Source organism: Phyllobates terribilis, unplaced genomic scaffold (assembly GCF_046119375.1).
Source record: "Phyllobates terribilis strain yellow unplaced genomic scaffold, ASM4611937v1 Scaffold_1__5_contigs__length_1240528914, whole genome shotgun sequence".
Taxonomy (NCBI): domain Eukaryota; kingdom Metazoa; phylum Chordata; class Amphibia; order Anura; family Dendrobatidae; genus Phyllobates; species Phyllobates terribilis.
Genome location: NW_027362761.1, coordinates 307,264,631 through 307,288,693, shown reverse-complemented (window position 1 = coordinate 307,288,693; position 24,063 = coordinate 307,264,631). Strand labels below are relative to the sequence as shown.

Below are 24,063 nucleotides of genomic sequence, written 5' to 3'. Positions count from 1 at the left end.
CTAACCTCTTGCTTGAGTCAGTGTAGGGGAAGGGGTAGCACAGCTGAATTTAGCTATGTAACATTATAAACCTGCTGAGAACAGCAGACAGAAGTGTGATATGAACACTTTGAGCTCTCAGCTCTGAACAGGCAGTGTAGCAGAGGGAGGGGGGGGTACAGCAAAGGTGACTGTGCTTTGAAAGGATGAGCACTGATAGAAGGGTTTGTAATGTAACACAGCTAAACTCAGCTGCACTGCCCATCCCCACACACTGACTCATGCAGGTGATTAAACAAGGATATCAGAGCTGTATCATTACATCTCTCACACGGAGAAACCTGCTCTAAGCTATGGAGGGGGTGTTCTTTCCTTTGAGCGTTGCTGCCTCCTTATTATTATCAGCATTAGTATTATCAGCATCATACAGGGGGAAGAAGTACACGTCCCCAATGAAAACTGCTAGCATGCACTTGGACTTAAAGAGAATCTGTAAGCAGACTTTTTAGTATTTAATCTGAGAGCAACATAATGCCGAGGCAGAGAGCCTGATTACAGCGATATGTCACTTTATCAGCAGCTTGATGTAATTTGAATACAATCAGTGTTTTACCAGCAGAAGGTTATCACTGCCAGACTAGGTGTGGCGTGCCAGGCATTCCAGAGAATCTGTATAATCCTGCCCTCACCACTGACTGACAGTTTGACGACAAAGCACAGTGTACACATGAAGCTGCCAATCAGTGGTGTGGGTGGGGTTATACACAGCTCAGCATTCTGAGCACTGCTACACTTACAGCTGAGAAACAGGGATTTTATCTTATAACTACACCAAGCAGTCCAGGAAATGATACAATCGCTGGAATGAGGGTCTAGGCCCCTGTATCATGCTACTCTCAGATTCCATAGTAAAACCTGTTGATTGATTCCCTTTTAACCAAAATTTAACTCATTAGGGGCTAAATACTTTGATTGCTAATATCTTCATAAAGTAGATGCAAATAAACACAAATAAATGTTTTATTCCTCTCTACAGCCATTATTATATTGTGAGTCTAGTTCAACATGGTGAAAGGTCCTCTTTAAATCAAAAGCCACAGCTGAACTATTGGGGGAACATCACTGTAAAATTGTATAATGATTGGCGTTTGACTACATAAAATATAGTCACATATAATATAAAATCACTCACATGTAGAACAAGTGTACTGCGTGTCACACGATCCACTGGCTTATAGAGCAGAGCTACAGACAAAGAACAGACAGGGTGGCACATTTTACCATTACAGCATAAAACAGGATGACACACCCAGGACTCCAATATTCCAGTATTCCCGTCAACACCAATTTGGCCATTATAAGCAAGTTTCTGAAGATCATAAAATGTCCTGCCCCAACAATGCCAACCAGCCCATCCCTAACCCTTTAGAAGTGCATTCACTCACCCTCCAGGGAGGTTTTAGCCGGCTGCTCTTTGGACTCACGTGTGCTCCTGGCTCTTAAATTCTAGAAGCAAAAATTCCAGGATATTCATGTTATTTTCATTTCAGTCAAATTTCATCTTAGATTTAATAACTACCGACAGTCTTTGTATATGGATAAATTAAGAACAAATGTAAGCCAAAAGAACATGGGAGATTAACGTTTATCTATACTTGATTGCACACAAAACCAGAAGTAGTCTTTAAGTTCATAAGTAGTCCAATGGAAATCCAGTATGCATTCTGCAGCCTAATAAGACTCCAAAATAAATCAGTTGATTTATAAGAAAAATCAATAACATCAAAGGATGGTCACAAGTAAATACAATTCTTGCAAAGTGCGAAAGAAGAATTTAATTCAAGATAGTCAACTACATGTAAAGATGTGGTTGTTTTATCTTAAAAGAGCTTTCAAACAATGGACATTTATCAATAATATTGTATATACAGTACAGACCAAAAGTTTGGACACACCTTCTCATTTTAAGAAATTTCTGTATTTTCATGACTATGAAAATTGTACATTCACACTGAAGGCATCAAAACTATGAATTAACACATGTGGAATTATATACTTAACAAAAAAGTGTGAAACAACTGAAAATATGTCTTATATTCTAGGTTCTTCAAAGTAGCCACCTTTTGCTTTGATGACTGCTTTGCACACTCTTGGCATTCTCTTGATGAGCTTCAAGAGGTAGTCACCGGAAATGGTTTTCACTTCACAGGTGTGCCCTGTCAGGTTTAATAAGTGGGATTTCTTGCCTTATAAATGGGGTTGGGACCATCAGTTGTGTTGTGCAGAAGTCTGGTGGATATACAGCTGATAGTCCTACTGAATAGACTGTTAGAATTTGTATTATGGCAAGAAAAAAGCAGCTAAGTAAAGAAAAACGAGTGGCCATCATTACTTTAAGAAATGAAGGTCAGTCAGTCCAAAAAATTGGGAAAACTTTGAAAGTGTCCCCAATTGCAGTTGCAAAAACCATCAAGCGCTACAAAGAAACTGGCTCACATGAGGACCGCCCCAGAAAAGGAAGACCAAGAGTCACCTCTGCTTCTGAGGATAAGTTTATCCGAGTCACCAGCCTCAGAAATAGCAGGTTAACAGCAGCTCAGATTAGAGACCAGGTCAATGCCACACAGAGTTCTAGCAGCAGACACATCTCTTCAACAACTGTTAAGAGGAGACTTTGTGCAGCAGGCCCTCATGGTAAAATAGCTGCTAGGAAACCACTGCTAAGGACTGGCAACAAGCAGAAGAGACTTGTTTTGGCTAGAGAACACAAGGAATGAACATTAGACCAGTGGAAATCTGTGCTTTGGTCTGATGAGTCCGAATTTGAGATCTTTGGTTCCAACCACCGTGTCTTTGTGCGACGCAGAAAAGGTGAACGGATGGACTCTACATGCCTGGTTCCCACCGTGACGCATGGAGGAGGCAGTGTGATGGTGTGGGGTTGCTTTGCTGGTGACACTGTTGGGGATTTATTCAAAATTGAAGGCATACTGAACCAGCATGGCTACCACAGCATCTTGCAGCGGCATGCTATTCCATCCGGTTTGCGTTTAGTTGGACCATAATTTATTTTTCAACAGGACAATGACCCCCCCCCCCAAACACACCTCCAGGCGGTGTAAGAGCTATTTGACCAAGAAGGAGAGTGATGGGGTGCTACGCCAGATGACCTGGCCTCCACAGTCACCAGACCTGAACCCAATCGAGATGGTTTGGGGTGAGCTGGACCGCAGAGTGAAGGCAAAAGGGCCAACAAGTGCTAAGCATCTCTGGGAACTCCTTCAAGATTGTTGGAAGACCATTTCCGGTGACTACCTCTTGAAGCTCATCAAGAGAATGCCAAGAGTGTGCAAAGCAGTCATCAAAGCAAAAGGTGGCTACTTTGAAGAACCTAGAATATAAGACATATTTTCAGTTGTTTCACACTTTTTTGTTAAGTATATAATTCCACATGTGTTAATTCATAGTTTTGATGCCTTTAGTGTGAATGTACAATTTTCATAGTCATGTAAATACAGAAAAATCTTTAAATGAGAAGGTGTGTCCAAACTTTTGGTCTGTACTGTATATATCATAAAAGTCTCATCACTAGAGGTCCCCACCAATGGGATCCTGACCGATCAATAAAATGGAGGGGGGGCGGATTTCAGAACCCCTCAATTCTCCCTTATTTCACAGTAAGGCCTCCTTCACATGTCCGCTTTGTATGTCCATATGCGGTCCGTTTTTTAATGGGTGTGCGCACATGTCAGGTTTTTCACTCGGATTGTGTGTCAGTGTAAAAAACCCGCAGACATTTCAGTTTTTTTGTGCAACACACACAAAATCACATCTGTGTGTCATCAGTGTGACACGTACCGGCACCTGGGAATCAGCGGTGCAGTTCGCGCTGATCCCCCGTGCCAGCTGCTGGAAGCAGCGCTCATCATTTCTCACGGTGTTGCGCTGAGCTCACACAGTTCACCATAAACTCAGTGTGCCCAGCGCAACACCGTGAGAAACTCACTGAGGTCACCGCAGTTCTTGGGCCCGCTCTCGCTTCAGCGAGTCATTCTCACCTGCTCTTCAGCATGAGCGGTCGGCTCATGCCACTGTTCATGCTGAAGAGCACATGTCGCACAGATTGATTACGGCGTGGGACACTATGGGTTCTTTCAACTTCAAACAGGTGAGGGATATGGTTGTTTTTTTATTTTCAGTTTTGTTTTGTTTTTTTGTTGTTTTTTACAGGGGACAATGGGATTCTGGGATTAGGTGTTAGGGGAGTATAATGTGTTTTTTATTTTTAAATAAATGTGTCAAACAGGTTGTGGACTTTTATTTCAAATTAAGGATTTTTGTCAGGCTGTGTGATAATTTACAAACTATTACTATGGGGTTAGTAATGGGGGTGTTTTATAGACGTAGCTCCATTACTAACCCCTGGACTTCCTGCCAGCTGCCAATACAAGGCTGACATGAACCCCAACCCTATTACCCCATTTGCCACTGCACCAGGGCAAGTGGGAAGAGCTGAAGCTAAGTGGCAAATTTGGCGCATCTTATTAATTAATTAATAATTTATGGGGACGCTGAGGGCTGATTTTATTAGCCTTGGAGGGGGCCAGGATCCATGGCCCCTTCCCTTGCTATTATAATCAGCCGGCAGCTGTCTGTTTAGCCTTTGATGGGTAGATTTTATAGGGGGACCCTACATCAATTTTTTTCTGGGGTCCCCGTTATCTAGCCAGTAAGTGCTAATCAAACAGCTGTGGGCTGTTATCAATAGCCAGGGAACATATTATAGTTAATGGCTCCTTCCCTGGCTAGCAATATCAGCCCCCAGTGGTCGGCTTTCCCTCTGCTGGTTATGAAAATGACGCAGTAGCCCACACCATTTTTTTAATTTAATTCTTCATCTTACACTGGCTGTACTCAGCGGGGGCTGAATACAACTCCCATTATTGTCTCCTGCTCGTGCTGTTCTCATCGCGAATAGGGGACATGATGAGAGTTGCCTTCAGCAGCCGGCACCTGGGATCAGCGTGAACTGTACTGCTTTTCCCAGGAGCCGGTACGTGTCACACGGACGTCACATATGGACTTATAGATGGCATATGGACCACGGATCTCGCTAGTACTGTTTTTTCCTGTACAGGAATCACCAGGACGTGTGAAGGAGGCCTAAGGAGGAGTTTTAAAGGAAGTGAAAAATCGAGAACTGCCCCATTCAAACTCCTTCTCTCTGCAATCGTGCAATGACGTGGACAGGCCGTGCTCGACACCCCCGTTCTAGCAAGTGGTGGTGGTTCTAGTACTGTAGTTGCCCCCACAATGATCAGACATCAATCACCTATCCTGCCAGGAGGTGATAAATGGCAATTATAGAAAAACCCCTTTAAAACTATAGCAGATGGTAACAGAGAATAGTTTTCTGCATTATCAAGGAATCATGAATTCACTAAAATTATTTTTTTCTTATGTTGCACACTTTATTTTAAGCATGAAGGGACGAATGCTCTTCTCACCTCGGAAATTTCAGCAAACTGAGCGTTAGCTTGACAACATTTCTCTGCCGTTTCCATAGCAACCTCATAGTTGTCAACAAAGGCGCGATACACACCCAGCTGGCTGGCCTGTACATGGAAAGAGCGAGGAAAGAATTAAAAAGGTGAAAAATAATTTAAAAAAAAGGTGCAGAGTGAAAATAGCAAAGGTAAATAGTTATATAATTGGAAAAAATGGCAAATTAGTACTCACCAACTTGATATAATACCATAAAACTTAACTCTTCTCGAGTACAAAGTAAGGATAGATTTATTAAGTGTAACAGGGATTCACTCATTCATCAATGAGATTGCAGACATATACAGTCCTATGATATAGGTTGCTAGATTCCAAAAACTTTATTGTCACGGGTTTACCGCGACACTTCACCATCATATTAAACGGTGCAGGTTTCTGCTAGCAGCGCAGCGGTTAAACTGTTCAGTTGAGAGTTTCTAGTGCTTTCCAGCATTAATGGTCTCAGCTGTTCAGTGTTGGCCACTCCCCCCGGTTATATATACTCGCCTCTGGCTATCATGGCTTTCCAGGTTTAGTTTCATGCTGACTGGTTCAGTAGCTGGAGGAGTTGGTTGTTTGAGGAGGCGTTTGGAGTGTTTAACTAAAGACTGTTGCATGGTTATACGGTTGTGTGCAAATCCTCATCCACTCTTATTTTTTTTTTTCCTTCCTTCACTCCCCAGTTTTCCGCTCTGTTGTTTGTGAGTGCTTATTTGTGTGATTAGTATTTTCTTTTATCCCTCTATGTATTCCCTTGTAAGTCTGGTTTGTGTATTGTCATACATTTCTATTCCCCAATCCCCTGGGTGGGGGAGGGAACAGACTAAGGGAAGATTCAGGAGCTCAGAAAGGTACGTGACCCCGGGATCTTCACCATGACAAGTAATCTGGGAAGCAGGGATAGCTAGGGCACCCCTAGCGCTAGGTACAGGAAAGGAGCCCCTGGTCCCGGGATATCAGACAACAGAGCCCTGACATATATACTCAGCAATGTCATCAACCCCTTCTTTGTAACAAACGATGGGGAACACAGGGCACATACCCAGCACCAAAGGCCTTTTTTAACGTCAGAATATTTTCAAACAAATATTTTCAAAAAACATTTATTGAAAAATATTTCCTTCACAGGAAAACCAACAGGACTTGTAAACACTAAATTATGTTGGAGAACCTTCACTGACCAGTTTTTGGAAAAGATCCCCAACTCGTTGCTGATGACTCCATTTTTGGACTCGAGGGAACAAGGCATCATAAAATTCCTTGTGGATCTCATACAACTCTGGAACCTTGAAGAAAATAATTTCTATCTGCTGGATGGTCAAAACAGGCTGTGAAGTTGTTGCTGCTGCTTTAAGAGGTTTCATTGGCTACAAGACAAAATGGTAAAAAAAAAAAAAAAAAAAAAAAAAAACTTTGGATACTCATATAAATGACTTGGTGATGAAATGAAAAGCACAGTAATATCTATACACTTACCAACAGCAAGGCTTCCAGATGACTCAGGTATGTTTCTTCACTAGCTAAAATTGCTGACAGGACCCATTTCCTCATCTCCAGGCCTTTCTCCAGATCCAACTCATTCTATAAAACAGAGAGGAACCATCAAAGGTAAACATCATATCAGACTGGGAGATGGACTGCGTATGTGGAGCCATGAAGGTCTTCTGGAGATCAGGAGCACTTAACCCTCAACGGGTGAGGTGGGGTTTGCCACACCACATGGAATTTTTGTTTGGCTGCCATTCATTGAAAAATGCTGGTATGAGGATACGTGTCTCACTAGCTTCCATCCATTTGTGGGTGTCAAAAATTTGCTATACTCATGTGTAATCAATCGCCAATAAGAAAACGATTAAAACAAACGTGATCTTTGCATTTTCTGTAAAAATAAGAGATTTCTAAACACTGGGGTATAGGAAACCCCACATCACCAGTTGCGTGACAAAAACCCCACCTCACCAGTTGAGGGTTAATACCTCTGAAGGAGTCACCCTCCCCCCAACATCCCTCTGTCAGAGACTAAGAAGATATCTCAGCAACAGTGAAAATGTCTCATGGTATTTGGCTAACAGCCACTTGATCCAGTCATTTAACTAAAGTTTTAGAAGATCTTGATAGAGATTTTTAGAATAGACATAGCTCAGGATGAATTCAGACATTCGTGAAACATGGTCCAAGTATGGACCGTGATGCACGGACTGGTCGTGGGTCTGCTGACCTGAACTCAGCAGCCTAGTATATATCTATGAGGCTGTCTAGTTCGGGTCAGGAGACCTGCAGCCAGTCCATGCAGAAAAGTCCATACACGGATAGTGTTTTATGGACGTCCAAATTTGCCGTCAGCCTGTGTGGTTCCCTGAGATTCAACCACGATTTACTGTCTGTGGTTACTTCTCCATAGAAGAATTAGGCTATTTGAGCAGGTCTCCCTGAACAACCCCTACTCTAAATGAGGACAAGCTGCGATCAGCTGGTAGTCATTGGGCAGGCTCTAGAATACTGCAATGACCAGCTGTTTTCCTCGGGTAAAGCTGAGGGTGACCACATGTGGTATATAGCCAAGGGTCCATTAGGTGTTTGTTGCGCAGCTAGTGACAGTCCGAAGTGCAGGTGACAAACAGCCACTTCTTAAAAGTCACAGCAACTTTCTACTGAGTTATTAGAATTTAATTGCTAATGGTCTGCTTTTTGTTAATGGCCATGTGGTTTTGTAGAATACTACTTAAGACCCCAGTCCTGCATGTTGCCCAAGGTGTGCATCTGTGCAATAGAAGTGTCATAAACAGACATTATTGTAGCGCCATTTATTCCATGGCACTTTACATGTTAAAAGGGGTATACATACTAAAAAACAAGCACAATACTCCGACAATAGTAGTCACCTTCTGGTACAGGAGGAGAGGACCCTGCCCGCAAGGGCTCACAGTCTACAATGGATGGGTGAGGATACAGTAGGTGAGGGTAGAGCTGGTCGTGCAGCGGTATGGTGGAATGATGGTTACTGTAGGTTGTATGCTTGTCGGAACAGGTAGGTCTTCAGGTTCCTTTAAAAAATTTCCACTGTAGGTGAGAGTCTGATATGTTGGGGTAGAGAGTTCCAGAGTAGGGAGGATGCACGGGAGAAATCTTGTATGCGATTGTGGGAATAGGATATAAGAGGGGAGTAGAGAAGGAGCTATTGTGAGGATTGAAGGTCGCGTGTAGGTAATTACAGGGATACTAGGTCACAGATGTATGGAGGAGACAGGTTGTGGATGGCTTTTTATGCCATGGTTAGGGTTTTGAACTGGAGTCTCTGGGTAATGGGGCGCCAGTGCAGGGATTGACAAAGAGGAGAAGCGGGCGGGGGAATAGCGGGGGGGGGGGGGGGGGGCAGGGGGAATAGTTGGGCAGCAGAATTTAGGATAGATTGGAGGGGTGCGAGAGTGTTAGAAGGGAGGCCACAGAGTAGGAGGTTGCAGTAGTCGAGGTAGGAGATGATGAGGGCATGGACTAGGGTTTTTGCAGACTCTCTATTAAGGAATATACGGATCCAGGAAATATTTTTTGAGTTGGAGTTGGCAGGAAGTGGAAAGGGCTTGGATGTGTGGTTTGAAGGATAGATAATCGTCTAGTGTTACCCCGAGGCAGCAAGCTTGCGAGACTGGGGAGAATGAGCAGCCATTTACTTCAATGGATAGGTCCGTGGGGGGGGGGGGGTTAGTGAGATGAGGGAAAGATGATGAATTCTGTTTTGTCCATGTTAAGTTTTATAAATCTAGCAGAGAGGAACGATGAAATAGCGGACGGACATTGTGGGATTTTGGTTAGAAGGGAGGTGATATCAGGTCCAGAGAGGTAGATCTGTGTGTCATCAGCATAGAGGTGATACTGGAAGCCGTGAGACTATGAGCTGTCCCAGGCCGAAGGTGTAAATGGAGAAGAACAAAGGCCCTAGGACTGAACCTTGCGGGACACAGACAGATACGGGGCGAGGTGAGGAGGTGGTGTGTGAATGGGAGACGCTGAATGTCCGGTCTGTTAGGTATGACGAGATCCAGGATAGGGTCGAGTCTGTGATGCCAAGATATGAGAGAGTCTGTAGTAATTGGGAATGGTCCACAGTGTCAAAACCAGAGGACAGGTCCAGGAGGAAGAGGACAGTAGTGTCGCTTGGATTTGGCGGTCAGTAAGTCATTGGTGACATAATACAAGCAAGATTTTAATCAGGCTTATAAATATCTGGTCCTATCAATACTACTCACCGATTTACTGGAATCCAAAGATGCAGAGGAAAGGGTATCTCTGCTGCTGTGGCTCTTAGCACTGAGCTGAGGAGAGGAGCTGGGGGAATCATCAATATATGGCATAAGTTCATGCTGTGTCCTTTGCTCTTCTGTCCCGCCAGGGGGTGTCCTGCAAAGTGACCCATCTAAAAGGAGAGAAACCACAAAAATAGCCAGCATGAAATAGAGTATGTCACTAGGGCATTGGCATGGAGTTAAATGATAGAAAAATACATTATTCTTCTGAAAACAGGAGTAGCTTACTCTTTGCAGTACTGTAAGGCTACGTTCCTACGTTGAGCCTTCGGTGAGTTTTTGATGGGGCCGAATTTCTGCACCCATCATTTAAATTGGGTTACTTGCGTTTTTGCGTGTGTTTTTTTTAAGGCTGTGTGCCCACGTAGCGTTTTTCAAGCGTATATGCTGCGGAATTTCCGCAGCGTAAACGCTTGAAAAACGCATGTATATCCGCACCCCATGGTCCCCAATGGCATTCCGCAATGTCAATGCCCATGCTGGGGATTTTTCCGCAGCGTATATGCTGCGGTCAAAAATCCGCAGCATGTTCATTAATTTTGCGGAAGCGCAGCGGAATCAATGTGCGGATGGTACCCAAGTCTGGATGAGAGGAGACTCTCATCCAGACCTGGGTACCAAAGAACCTGTAAAAAAAAGAATAAAATAAAGTTTATACTTATCTTCTGATGTTTTCCCTCCGTCGCGCTGTTGTCTGAAGGACCTGCCACGTCATCGAGTCATGTGACCCACCACATGACTCAATGACGTCACCGCAGGTCCTGCACACAACAGCGTGAGCCGCTCAAGACTCCGGACGGGGCAGAGAATGCATCAGAAGGTGAGTATAAAGTTTATTTTTTTAATTTTTACCATTCTGAACAAGTTGTCAAGCACTTTTCCAAGTGATGCTTGGAGAAGTGCTTGATAACCCGCATGCGGAAATGCATGCAAAGACGCCTCACAAACGCTTCTACCTGGCGGGAAAACCGCATGTAATATCCGCATGCGATTTTCCCGCCAGGGAGAAGCGTAAAAAATATGCTTCAGGTCCGCAACGTGGGCACATAGCCTAACATGTGCTTTTAACACTGCGTTTTTTGTCTCTTTGGCATGTTATGCTTTAAATAAAAGGCCGTTATTTGTGATACTTCCTGGTATTTGGCTTTGACAAAACTTTATTGATATAGTCATATGCGAATTACATGCGTTTTTGATGATTTTCCGCTGCAGAAATACACTAAAAACACATGTGAATTTTTTTACCTGTGGATTTTCCTCATCTAATACAAGTCTATGGGGAAAATCCGCACAGAAATCTCAGCGTACCCGCAAGATAGATCTATCTATCCATTTCCATATTATAGTATATATGGCTGGGCTTACACACACATCTTTATCATACTTTTGAACAAGCCTAGAAATCCGCAACAATTTTAGATTTAACTACAGTTTCTAGCAGATTTCAACCAATTTGTCCATAAATTAAATCTGCCGCCCAAATCCACAACAAATAGGGGATGGCACATTTCTGAACTTCTGCAGCAAGTCTAAAAAGGACTGTGAATCTTTTACTCGGTAATTAAGTAGATTTTTGGTCAAAATAACATTCACTTATACTTTACAGTTCTGAAACTGAAATTCTGCAGCAAATATGAAACATGGAAACCCAATGAAGTGAAAAGTTAAAGGGTATTCCCATCTCGTACATTTATGGCATATCCACATTAGATTTATAATATCTATCTACAGTATATATATCTGCATGTGAAAGTTTTGGCACCCCTGGTCAGAATTACTGTTATTATAAACAGTTAAGCTAGTTGAAGATGAAATTATCTCTAAGAGGCCTAAAATTAAAGATGTCACATTTCCAATATTATATATATCAAGAGAATGCCAAGAGTGTGCAAAGCATTTTTATTATAGGTACACTTCAACTGTGAGAGACAGAATCTAAAAATAAAGATCAGAAACTTACATTGTGTGATTTTTAAATAATTAAATTGCATTTTATTGCATGAAATCACCAGCAAGAACTATGTCTCTCACAGACCTGTTAGTTTTTCTTTCAGAAGCCCTCCTACTCTGCACTCATTACCTGAATTAATTGCACCGGTTTGAACTGGTTACCTGTATAAAAGATCCACACACTCAACCACTCCACCATGGCCAAGACCAAAGAGCTGTCTAAGGACACCAGGGGCAAAATTGTAGACCTGCACTAGGCTGGAATGGGCTACAGTACAATAGCCAAGCAGCTTTGTGAGCAGGCAACAACTGTTGGCGTAATTATTAGAAAATGGAAGAAATACAAGATGACTGTCAATCTTCCTCTGTCTGGGGCTCCATGCAAAAACCCACCTCGTGGGTTAAGGATGATTCTAAGAAAGATCAGTAATCAGCCCAGAACTACACAGGAGAACCTGGTCAATGACCTGAAAAGAGCTGGGACCAGTCTCAAACATTACCATTAGTAACACACTACGCCGTCATGGATTAAAATCCTGCAGGGCACGCAAGGTCCTCCTGCTCATGCCAGCACATGTCCAGGCCCATTTGAAGCTCACCAATGACCATCTTGATGATCCAGAGGAGGCATGGGAGTAGGTCATGTGGTCTGATGAGACCAAAATAGAACTTTTTGGTATCAACTCCACTCACCGTGTTTGGAGGAAGAAGAAGGATGAGTACAACCCCAAGAACACCGTCCCAACAGTGAAGCATGGTGGGGGAAATGTCATACTTTGGAGGTGCTTTTCTGCAAAGGGGACAGAAAGACTGCACCGTATTGAAGGGAGGATGGACGGGGTCATATATTGTAAGATTTTGGTGAACAACCTCTTTCCCTCAGTAAGAGCATTGAAGATGGGTCGTGACTGGGTCTTCCAACATGACAATGACCCGAAACACACAGCCAGAACAGCTAAGGAGTGGCTCCGTAAGAAGCATGTTAAGGTCCTGAAGTGGCCTAACCAGTCTCCAGACCTGAACCCAATAGAATATCTTTGGAGGGAGCTGAAACTCAATGTTGCCCAATGACAGCCCCGAAGCCTGAAAGATCTGTAGAAGATCTGTATGGAGGTGTGGGCCAAAATCTCTGCTGTAGTGTGTTCAAACTTGGTCAAGGAAATGTCTGACCTCTGTAATTGCAAACAAAGGTTTCTATATCAAATATTAAACCAGGGGAGGAGTCCTGAGGAGATAATTTGCATATTCCCACTGCATTTTGGGGTAAGTGAAGAGTCTCCGCGAGCTCAAAGAACACTGGATTTTGGCTGTTGGAGCTGAAAAGAGGACATCGGTAAACCAGGGGAGGAGTCCTGAGGAGATAATTTGCATATTCCCACTGCATTTTGGGGTAAGTGAAGAGTCTCCGCGAGCTCAAAGAACACTGGATTTTGGCTGTTGGAGCTGAAAAGAGGACATCGGTAAACCAGGGGAGGAGTCCTGAGGAGATAATTTGCATATTCCCACTGCATTTTGGGGTAAGTGAAGAGTCTCCGCGAGCTCAAAGAACACTGGATTTTGGCTGTTGGAGCTGAAAAGAGGACATCGGTAAACCAGGGGAGGAGTCCTGAGGAGATAATTTGCATATTCCCACTGCATTTTGGGGTAAGTGAAGAGTCTCCGCGAGCTCAAAGAACACTGGATTTTGGCTGTTGGAGCTGAAAAGAGGACATCGGTAAACCAGGGGAGGAGTCCTGAGGAGATAATTTGCATATTCCCACTGCATTTTGGGGTAAGTGAAGAGTCTCCGCGAGCTCAAAGAACACTGGATTTTGGCTGTTGGAGCTGAAAAGAGGACATCGGTAAACCAGGGGAGGAGTCCTGAGGAGATAATTTGCATATTCCCACTGCATTTTGGGGTAAGTGAAGAGTCTCCGCGAGCTCAAAGAACACTGGATTTTGGCTGTTGGAGCTGAAAAGAGGACATCGGTAAACCAGGGGAGGAGTCCTGAGGAGATAATTTGCATATTCCCACTGCATTTTGGGGTAAGTGAAGAGTCTCCGCGAGCTCAAAGAACACTGGATTTTGGCTGTTGGAGCTGAAAAGAGGACATCGGTAAACCAGGGGAGGAGTCCTGAGGAGATAATTTGCATATTCCCACTGCATTTTGGGGTAAGTGAAGAGTCTCCGCGAGCTCAAAGAACACTGGATTTTGGCTGTTGGAGCTGAAAAGAGGACATCGGTAAACCAGGGGAGGAGTCCTGAGGAGATAATTTGCATATTCCCACTGCATTTTGGGGTAAGTGAAGAGTCTCCGCGAGCTCAAAGAACACTGGATTTTGGCTGTTGGAGCTGAAAAGAGGACATCGGTAAACCAGGGGAGGAGTCCTGAGGAGATAATTTGCATATTCCCACTGCATTTTGGGGTAAGTGAAGAGTCTCCGCGAGCTCAAAGAACACTGGATTTTGGCTGTTGGAGCTGAAAAGAGGACATCGGTAAACCAGGGGAGGAGTCCTGAGGAGATAATTTGCATATTCCCACTGCATTTTGGGGTAAGTGAAGAGTCTCCGCGAGCTCAAAGAACACTGGATTTTGGCTGTTGGAGCTGAAAAGAGGACATCGGTAAACCAGGGGAGGAGTCATGAGGAGATAATTTGCATATTCCCACTGCATTTTGGGGTAAGTGAAGAGTCTCTGCGAGCTCAAAGAACACTGGATTTTGGCTGTTGGAGCTGAAAAGAGGACATCGGTAAACCAGGGGAGGAGTCCTGAGGAGATAATTTGCATATTCCCACTGCATTTTGGGGTAAGTGAAGAGTCTCCGCGAGCTCAAAGAACACTGGATTTTGGCTGTTGGAGCTGAAAAGAGGACATCGGTAAACCAGGGGAGGAGTCCTGAGGAGATAATTTGCATATTCCCACTGCATTTTGGGGTAAGTGAAGAGTCTCCGCGAGCTCAAAGAACACTGGATTTTGGCTGTTGGAGCTGAAAAGAGGACATCGGTAAACCAGGGGAGGAGTCCTGAGGAGATAATTTGCATATTCCCACTGCATTTTGGGGTAAGTGAAGAGTCTCCGCGAGCTCAAAGAACACTGGATTTTGGCTGTTGGAGCTGAAAAGAGGACATCGGTAAACCAGGGGAGGAGTCCTGAGGAGATAATTTGCATATTCCCACTGCATTTTGGGGTAAGTGAAGAGTCTCCGCGAGCTCAAAGAACACTGGATTTTGGCTATTGGAGCTGAAAAGAGGACATCGGTAAACCAGGGGAGGAGTCCTGAGGAGATAATTTGCATATTCCCACTGCATTTTGGGGTAAGTGAAGAGTCTCTGCGAGCTCAAAGAACACTGGATTTTGGCTGTTGGAGCTGAAAAGAGGACATCGGTAAACCAGGGGAGGAGTCCTGAGGAGATAATTTGCATATTCCCACTGCATTTTGGGGTAAGTGAAGAGTCTCCGCGAGCTCAAAGAACACTGGATTTTGGCTGTTGGAGCTGAAAAGAGGACATCGGTAAACCAGGGGAGGAGTCCTGAGGAGATAATTTGCATATTCCCACTGCATTTTGGGGTAAGTGAAGAGTCTCCGCGAGCTCAAAGAACACTGGATTTTGGCTGTTGGAGCTGAAAAGAGGACATCGGTAAACCAGGGGAGGAGTCCTGAGGAGATAATTTGCATATTCCCACTGCATTTTGGGGTAAGTGAAGAGTCTCCGCGAGCTCAAAGAACACTGGATTTTGGCTGTTGGAGCTGAAAAGAGGACATCGGTAAACCGCGCGCCTACCGGCGCGCGCATTTTGAGGCTTTTTTTTAAAGCTCTTTTCACTGTTTTCAGAACATTAACAATAACAACATGGAAGAGTCCAGGAGCCATTTGGTGAGCTGCATATCCTGCTACATGTTCACAGACTTGCCAGTGGAAAAGCCAAACTTCACATGCAAGAAATGCAAGCTTGTGTCCCTGTTGGAGGAAAAGTTGCGAAATCTAGAAGAGAGTTTAACTACCTTGAAAATCATTAAGGAAGGTGAAGAGTTCTTAGAGCAGAATTATCTCTTCATGATTCAGTAAGAGAAGAAATTCGAACTGCACCTGATGAAACAGAGGAATGGAAGCATGTGACCCACAGAAGCAGGAGGATCGAGAGGCAGTCAGCACCCATACTGCTCAGGAACCAGTACCAGGCTCTCACGCAGGAGAACCATGAAGAAATACAGCAAAATAAGACTTTGCCAGCAATGAATAACCTTGTAAGCCCTCAGAATCCTCCTGGATGGAGAAAGAAGAATATTGTGAAGAAAAAAAGGAGAGTGGTGGTCATGGGGGATTCCCTGTTAAGAGGAACAGAGGCCGCTATCTGCAGACCAGACATAACCTCAAGAGAAATGTGCTGTCTTCCAGGAGCAAAAATTAAAGATGTGTCTGACAGGATATCAAGACTCTTCAGACCTACAGATCACTACCCATTCCTGCTAATACATGTGGGGACAAATGACACCGCAGGAAAGGACCTGGAAACCATCTGCAGTGACTTTAAAGACTTAGGCAAGAAAGTGAAAGAATTGGGAGCGCAGGTGGTCTTCTCATCCATCCTCCCAGTGGATGGCCATGGAACAATGAGGTGGAATAAGATTCTACAGGTGAACAACTGGCTACGTCGATGGTGCCGTCAAAGATGCTATAGGATTTTTACAGGATGAAAATGGAGAAATGGTAAGAAAGGATGTTGAGAAGGCCGAACTTTTTAATTCCTATTTTGCATCTGTTTTCTCTCAGAAAGAAAATGTAACATCAACTGATCTTCACTGTCCTTTTAAAGGAATAGAGGAATCCAAGTTATCTGTAAACAGAAAGATTGTGAGGGAATATTTAGCTAACATAAATGAGTTCAAGTCTCCAGGTCCAGATGAATTACACCCCAGAGTACTGAAGGAGATCGTAGAAGAAATTTTAGAACCACTCTCCATAATCTTTGAAAATTCTTGGAGAACAGAAGTCCCAGAAGACTGGAGAAGAGCAAATGTTGTTCCTATCTTCAAAAAGGGGAAGAAGGTGGACCCAGGGAACTATAGGCCGGTGAGTCTGACTTCTATACCAGGAAAGATCTTTGAACAAATTATTAAACATGTATGTAAGTACATGGATAAGAATGAAGTGATTAACCAGAGTCAGCATGGGTTTGTAACTAACAAGTCATGTCAGACTAACTTAATTTCCTTCTATGACAGAATCACTGACTGGGTGGGTCAGGGAAATGCTGTAGATATAGTATATCTTGACTTCAGCAAAGCATTTGACAAAGTATCTCACACCATCCTTATTGAAAAAATGACCAAGTATGCAATGGACCAGGCAACTGTTAGGTGGATTCATAACTGGCTTAGTGATCGGACTCAAAGGGTGGTTGTAAATGGCTTCACATCCAGCTGGATGAATGTCTCAAGTGGGGTACCACAGGGCTCCGTCCTGGGACCTGTATTGTTCAACATCTTTATCAATGATTTAGATGAAGGAATTGAGGGTAAACTGATTAAATTTGCTGATGACACAAAGCTAGGAGGGATAGCTAATACTAGAGAAGAGAGAGAGAGGATTCAAAAAGACCTAAATAAACTGGAGCAGTGGGCAGCAACCAACAGAATGGTTTTTAACAGGGAAAAATGCAAAGTACTACATCTGGGCAATAAAAATGAAAAAAGCATATACAGAATGGGAGGAATAGAGCTAAGCAACAGTACATGTGAAAAAGACTTAGGTATACTAATAGATCATAGACTGAACATGAGTCAACAGTGTGATGCAGCAGCAAAAAAGGCAAATACAATTCTGGGATGTATTAACAGAAGCATACAGTCTAGATCACGTGAAGTCATTATCGGTCTTTACTCCTCTTTGGTCAGACCTCATCTGGAATACTGTGTACAGTTTTGGGCACCACATTTTAAAAAAGACATAGACAAACTGGAGCAAGTTCAGAGAAGAGCGACCAGAATGGTGACTGGTCTGCAAACCATGTCCTATGAGGAACGGTTACAGGATTTGGGAAAGTTTAGCTTGCAAAAAAGAAGACTGAGAGGAGACTTAATAGCTGTCTACAAATATCTCAAGGGCTGTCACATTGTAGAAGGATCATCTTTATTCTCATTTGCACAAGGAAAGACTAGAAGCAATGGGATGAAACTAAATGGGAGGAGACACAGATTAGATATTATAAAAAACTTTTTGACAGTTAGGGTGATTAATGAGTGGAACAGGCTGCCACGAGAGGTGGTGAGTTCCCCTTCAATGGACGTCTTCAAACAGAGGCTGGACAGACATCTGTCTGAGATGATCTAGTGAATCCTGCTTTGAGCAGGGGGTTGGACCAGATGACCCAGGAGGTCCCTTCCAACTCTACCATTCAATGATTCTATTACGTTCTGCTTTTCTATTGTATCAAATACTTATTTCATGCAATAAAATGCTATTTAAACATCATAAAATGTGATTTTCTTGATTTTTTTTTTTTTTTTTTTATATTCGGTCTCTCACAGTTGAAGTGTACCTACAATATAAATTACAGACCTCTCCATTCTTTGTAGGTGGGAAAACTTGCAAAATCGGCAATGTATCAAATACTTATGTTCCCCACTGTAATATAGGCCGATACAAAAGCTTGGGCACCCTTGGAGATTTGTGTGCTTAGATAACTGTGGCCAAGGTTTCAGACCTTAAAAAAAGTTGTCCACTACTTTTACATTGATGCCCCATCCGTAAGATAGAGCATCAATGTCTGATCCCACTCCCGGCACCCCTGCCGATCAGCTGTTTTCGGTGCCGGCGGCCGCCGACCGGAAGTACTTACTTGCCGAGCTTTGCAGTCTAGCTGTAGTGGCCGCCGCGGGGTACTACACATCCGCCTACCATTGAATTGAATGGGAGGCCAGCGGCGGCCAATACAGCTAGACGGCCAAGCTCCGCAAGTAAGCACTTCCGGCCGCCGCTGGTACCAATAACAGCTGATAGACGGGGGTGCCGAGTGTGGGACCCAGGCCAATCAGACATTGATGTAAAAGTAGTGGACCCGCTGACTGCAAAAGACCCTCAGAAAGACTTAGCAGACTCTGAACAGTAGAGCAATGTACCACAACTCCAGAGACAACTGCACATATATGACCTTCATGAAAGAGTCATCAGAAGAAAACCTCTCCTGCGTGATCACCATAAAATTCAGCGTCAGAAGTACACAAAAGAATATCTAAACAAGCCTGACGCATTTTGGAAACAAAGCCTGTGGACTGATGAGGCTGAAATAGAACTCTTTGGCCACAATGATCAAAGCTATGTGCGGAGAAAAAAGGGCACAGAATTTCAGGAAAGGAACATCTTGCCAACCATTAAGCATGGGGGTGGATCAATCATGCTTTGGGGTTATGTTGCAGCCAATGGCATGGGGAACATTTCACTGGTAGAGGGAAGAATGGATTCAATGAAATTTCAACAAATTCTTCATAACACCATCTGTAAAAAAACTGAAGTTGAAAAGAGGATGGCTTCTACAAATCGATAATGATCCTAAACACATGTCAAAATCCACAATAGACTACCTCAAAAAGGAGCAAGCTGAAGGTTTTACAATGGCCCTCACAGTTCCCTGATCTGAACATCATTGAAAATCTGTGGCTAAACCGCAAAAGCAGTGCATGCAAGACGACCCAGGAATCTCAAAGAACTGGAAGGATTTTCCAAGGAGGAATGGATGAAAATCCCTCAAACAAGAAATGAAAGACTCTTGTCTGGCTACAAAAAGAGTTTACAAGCCGTGATACTTGTAAAAGGGGGTGCTACTAGGCATAGGCGGATTATAATGAGGGCAATCCGGGCTACCGCCCAGGGCCCCGAGTCTGCAGGGGGCCGGCGGCTCCGGGCGGGGTGTCTAATGCCGGATTGCCCTCATTATATGTGCGGGCCGCCGCGGCACATACCGGTAGCAGTGGCGGGAGGGGGGCCCCCGGACCGCTCCCCCAGCAGCGGCCACCGCTACTTCTTCAATCGGCCGGGCCAGCACTGCAGCAGTTAACTTCCCTGTGAGCGGCCGTGTCTCCTAGCTGTGACGTCATTGTGTGATGTCTGTTTATATGTATTTTTGTGTTTCAAATGTGTTTATGCGTGTATGTATATGTCTGTATATGTTTGTGTGTGTGCGTGACTGCATGCGTGCTTCCTCCTGCTGAGTATAGTTGGCGCCGTGCGGCCTCCTGCTGTCTCTGGGGGGGGGGGGCGCCGTGCGGCCTCCCACTATGGAAGGCGCCGTGCGCCCTCCTGCTGTGTATAGATGGCGCCGTGCGGCCCCCCCTGTGTATAGATGGCGCCGTGCGGCCCCCCGCTGTGTATAGATGGCGCCACGCGGCCTCCTGCTGTGTATAGATGGCACCGTGCGGCCTCCTGCTGTGTATAGATGGCACCGTGCGGCCTCCTGCTGTGTATAGATGGCTACGTGCGGCCTCCTGCTGTGTATAGATGGCTACGTGCGGCCTCCTGCTGTGTATAGATGGCACCGTGCGGCCTCCTGCTGAGTATAGATGGCACCGTGCGGCCTCCTGCTGAGTATAGATGGCACCGTGCGGCCTCCTGCTGAGTATAGATGGCACCGTGAGGCCTCCTGCTGTCTCTGGGGGTGGGCGCCGTGCGGCCTCCCGCTGTGTATAGATGGCGCCGTGCGGCCTCCTGCTGTGTATAGATGGCTACATGTGGCCTCCTGCTGAGTATAGATGGCGCCGTGCGGCCTCCTGCTGTCTCTGGGGGGGCGCCGTGCGGCCTCCCGCTGTGTATAGATGGCGCCGTGCGGCCTCCTGCTGTGTATAGATGGCGCCGTGCGGCCCCCTGCTGTGTATAGATGGCGCCGTGCGGCCTCCTGCTGTGTATAGATGGCGCCGTGCGGCCCCATGCTGTGTATAGATGGCGCCGTGCGGTCCCATGCTGTGTGTAGATGGCGCCGTGCGGCCCCCTGCTGTGTATAGATGGTGCCGTGCGGCCCCCTGCTGTGTATAGATGGCGCCGTGCGGCCCCCTGCTGTGTATAGATGGCGCCGCGCGGCCCCCTGCTGTGTATAGATGGCGCCGCGCGGCCCCCTGCTGTGTATAGATGGCGCCGCGCGGCCCCCTGCTGTGTATAGATGGCGCCGCGCGGCCCCCTGCTGTGTATAGATGGCACCGTGCGGCCTCCTGCTGAGTATAGATGGCACCGTGCGGCCTCCTGCTGTCTCTGGGGGTGGGCGCCGTGCAGCCTCCCGCTGTGTATAGATGGCGCCGTGCGGCCTCCTGCTGTGTATAGATGGCTACATGCGGCCTCCTGCTGAGTATAGATGGCGCCGTGTGGCCTCCCGCTGTGTATAGATGGCACCGTGCGGCCTCCCGCTGTGTATAGATGGCACCGTGCGGCCTCCCGCTGTGTATAGATGGCACCGTGCAGCCTCCGGCTGTGTATAGATGGCACCGTGCAGCCTCCCGCTGTGTATAGATGGCTACATGTGCTCCATATTGAGTCATACAATTAATGTAAGGCTATGTGCCCACGATACAGAAATGTTCCGGATTTTTTTGGAGCGTTTCTGCATCTCCCTGGCAGAAAAAACGCATGCGGATTTTACATGCGGATTGTACATGTAGATTTTACATGTGGATTGTACATGCGTTTTCCTGCCAGGGACATGCGGATGTGAAGCGTTCTTCACTTGCATTTCCGCATGCGGGTTGACAAGCGTTTTCCAAGTGATTTTAGCATCACTTGGAAAGTGCTTGACAACTTGGTTAGGCTGTGTGCACACGATGCGTTTTTAATGCGTTTCCGTAGCGTTTTTGCAGCTGCGGAAACGCATTAAAAACGCATGGTAGAAGGGCAGCAATGTTCCCCAATGATAATCCACATGTGCTGTGCACATGCTGCGGAAATTTCCGCTGCGGATTATCATTGCAGAAAAAAACGCAGCACTACCAATTATTTTGCGGAAGTGCTGCGTCTTCGCCGCCATTGACTTGTATTAGACCGCATGGATTACGCATCATTGTATATGTAGATGCGTAATCCAAGCGTTCTAATGTGCGGCTGGTACCCGGGTGTAGATGAGAGGAGAGTCTCATCCACACCCAGATACCATTAAAAAATCTGTAAAAAAAGAATAAAATAAAAAATAAATGTATACTTACCTTCTGTCGGCCCGCGCAGCGCTGCTGATGGGTCACGTGCCGCTGACGTCGGCAGGTCTTTCAATTCACTGTTGCCGACAAGGGAGAACGGAGTGAGCGGGACACCGGGGGCCATCGGAGGGTTAGTATACATTTATTTTTACCACTCTCTCGGGTCACACTATATAAATCCATGCTGTTTGCATGGATTTATATAGTGTGACCTAGCTGTCACAAGCACTTTCCAAGTGATGCTAATCGCTTGGAAAGCGCTTGTCAATCCGCATGCGGAATGTCAGTGGGTAACCGCTCCATTTCCGCATGTCCCTGGCAGGAAAACGCATGTACAATCCGCATGCGTTTTTTTCTGCCAGGGAGATGCAGAAACGCTCAGGAAAAAATCCTGAGCATTTCTGCATCGTGGGCACATAGCCTTACACTATATAAATCCATGCAACCAGCATGGATTTGTATAGTGTGTCCGTAAAAGAATGATAAAAAATAAAAAAATATATACTTACCTTCTGATGGCCTGCCGACGTCAGCGGTCAAGTGAGCCGTCACATGACTAAATGACGTCACGGCAGGTCCTTTTCAGACCATCGCGAGCTGCCGGCAAGCCAGGAGGCATCGGATAAAAACACTGGGGGCCATCAGAAGGTAAGTATAATATTTATTTTTTATTTTATTCTTATTTACAGGTTCTATGGTACCCGGGTCCGGAGGAGAGTTTCCTGTCCTCCACACCCGGGTACCATCCGCACATTGAAACGCATGGATGCAGTGATGCGGATTCCATGCGTTCTAATGCAAGTCAATGGCGGCGAAAACGCAGCACTTCCGCAAAATAATTGGTAATGCTGCGGATTTTTCCACAATGATAATCCGCAGCGGAAATTTCCGCAGCATGTGCACAGCACATGTGGATTATCATTGGGGAACATGGCAGACCTTCTACCAAGCGTTTTTTAAGCGTTTCTGCAGCGGAATTGCCGCTGCAGAAACGCTTAAAAAACGCATAGTGGGCACACAGCCTAAAAAAAATATTATAATTAATATTGTGCCAAATTAATTTCACGTGAACTATCACATGATCTATCACAGGGGATCATGTGACATGTCACGTGATAAATCATGTGTGTGTGTGTGGGGGGGAGCCCGCGCCTTCTAAACTGCCCGGGGCCCTTGCTACTCTTAATACACCCCTGCTACTAGGAACTAACCATGCAGAGTGCCCAAACTTTTACAATAGCCAATTTTCCTTTTTGTAATTGTTAAAATGTAAAAAGTGACAATATTTTTTTTTTTGCCTAAAATACAAAGGAAATGTGTCTCCCTTAACTTGCTAAACTGTTCACAGTAATCTAGGGGTGCCCAAGCTTTTACATGCCACTGTACAGTAAAATAAATAAATAAAATATATAAATATATATGTATTGTAAGGCAGCGCTAGTCATCATACTGGGGGATACTCGCTGCACCGGGTCAATTGAAGCACACCAGCCACGTTTTTCTAGTTTTCACACTCCAGCAGTTTATTATACTTCATAAACTGCTGATCACACAGTCCATTTTAGTGGCTCACCGGCATATTACACACATAACATTCGGGAGCCTTTCAAATGGCAGACAGGCCCTCTTGGCTCCAGTTACATCCCTCAGCAAAGTCACTTATATCAATGTCCACATCAACAGTGTTTTTACCTTTGCTGGGTCGTAGCTGCGTCAGTCCGCTTTGTTCTGCCACCACTGTGGCTCTAAGGCTTACCAAGGGTGGTCTCCAGGCCTTTTGTCGTCCAAGGCTGCTGGCATCTCTCACACACAAGAATCCAGCCTCTTGCCCTCCAGGACTCCTATCTTCCAAGCCTCTGGCCCTCCAAGGCTTCAGCAGGCCTCACTACAACGGTGTCCCACACAGGAAACAGGCCTCACGCCTTTCACACACACCCTGTGTCAAGACTACCAGGGTTTATATCCTGTATTACACACCCACAGGACCTGTGCTGATGTCACAGTCATGTGATCAGACATTCTGTGCATACAGGACCTGTGCTATGTCACAGTCATGTGACCAGTCACCTGAGGGGGAGGTACATGGTCGGCCCAGAACACAACCTGGACTATTACAGTAATGCCAAGCAAGCCGCTG

The 24,063-nt window shown here is 45.3% G+C and overlaps 1 protein-coding gene across 3 annotated transcripts in view; it reads right to left on the bottom strand.

The window, feature by feature from the left end:
• BCR (BCR activator of RhoGEF and GTPase) overlaps nt 1-24,063 on the bottom strand; it is a 71,958-nt gene that overhangs the window by 28,542 nt on the left and 19,353 nt on the right. For all 3 annotated transcript variants that reach the window (XM_073674109.1, XM_073674121.1, XM_073674114.1), the window contains exons 2-7: nt 9,768-9,934; nt 7,000-7,104; nt 6,705-6,890; nt 5,487-5,594; nt 1,425-1,485; nt 1,172-1,224 (exon numbers count right to left, since the gene is read on the bottom strand). In XM_073674109.1, coding sequence (XP_073530210.1) covers nt 1,172-1,224; nt 1,425-1,485; nt 5,487-5,594; nt 6,705-6,890; nt 7,000-7,104; nt 9,768-9,934 — 680 coding nt within the window. The remainder of the gene's footprint in view (nt 1-1,171; nt 1,225-1,424; nt 1,486-5,486; nt 5,595-6,704; nt 6,891-6,999; nt 7,105-9,767; nt 9,935-24,063) is intronic.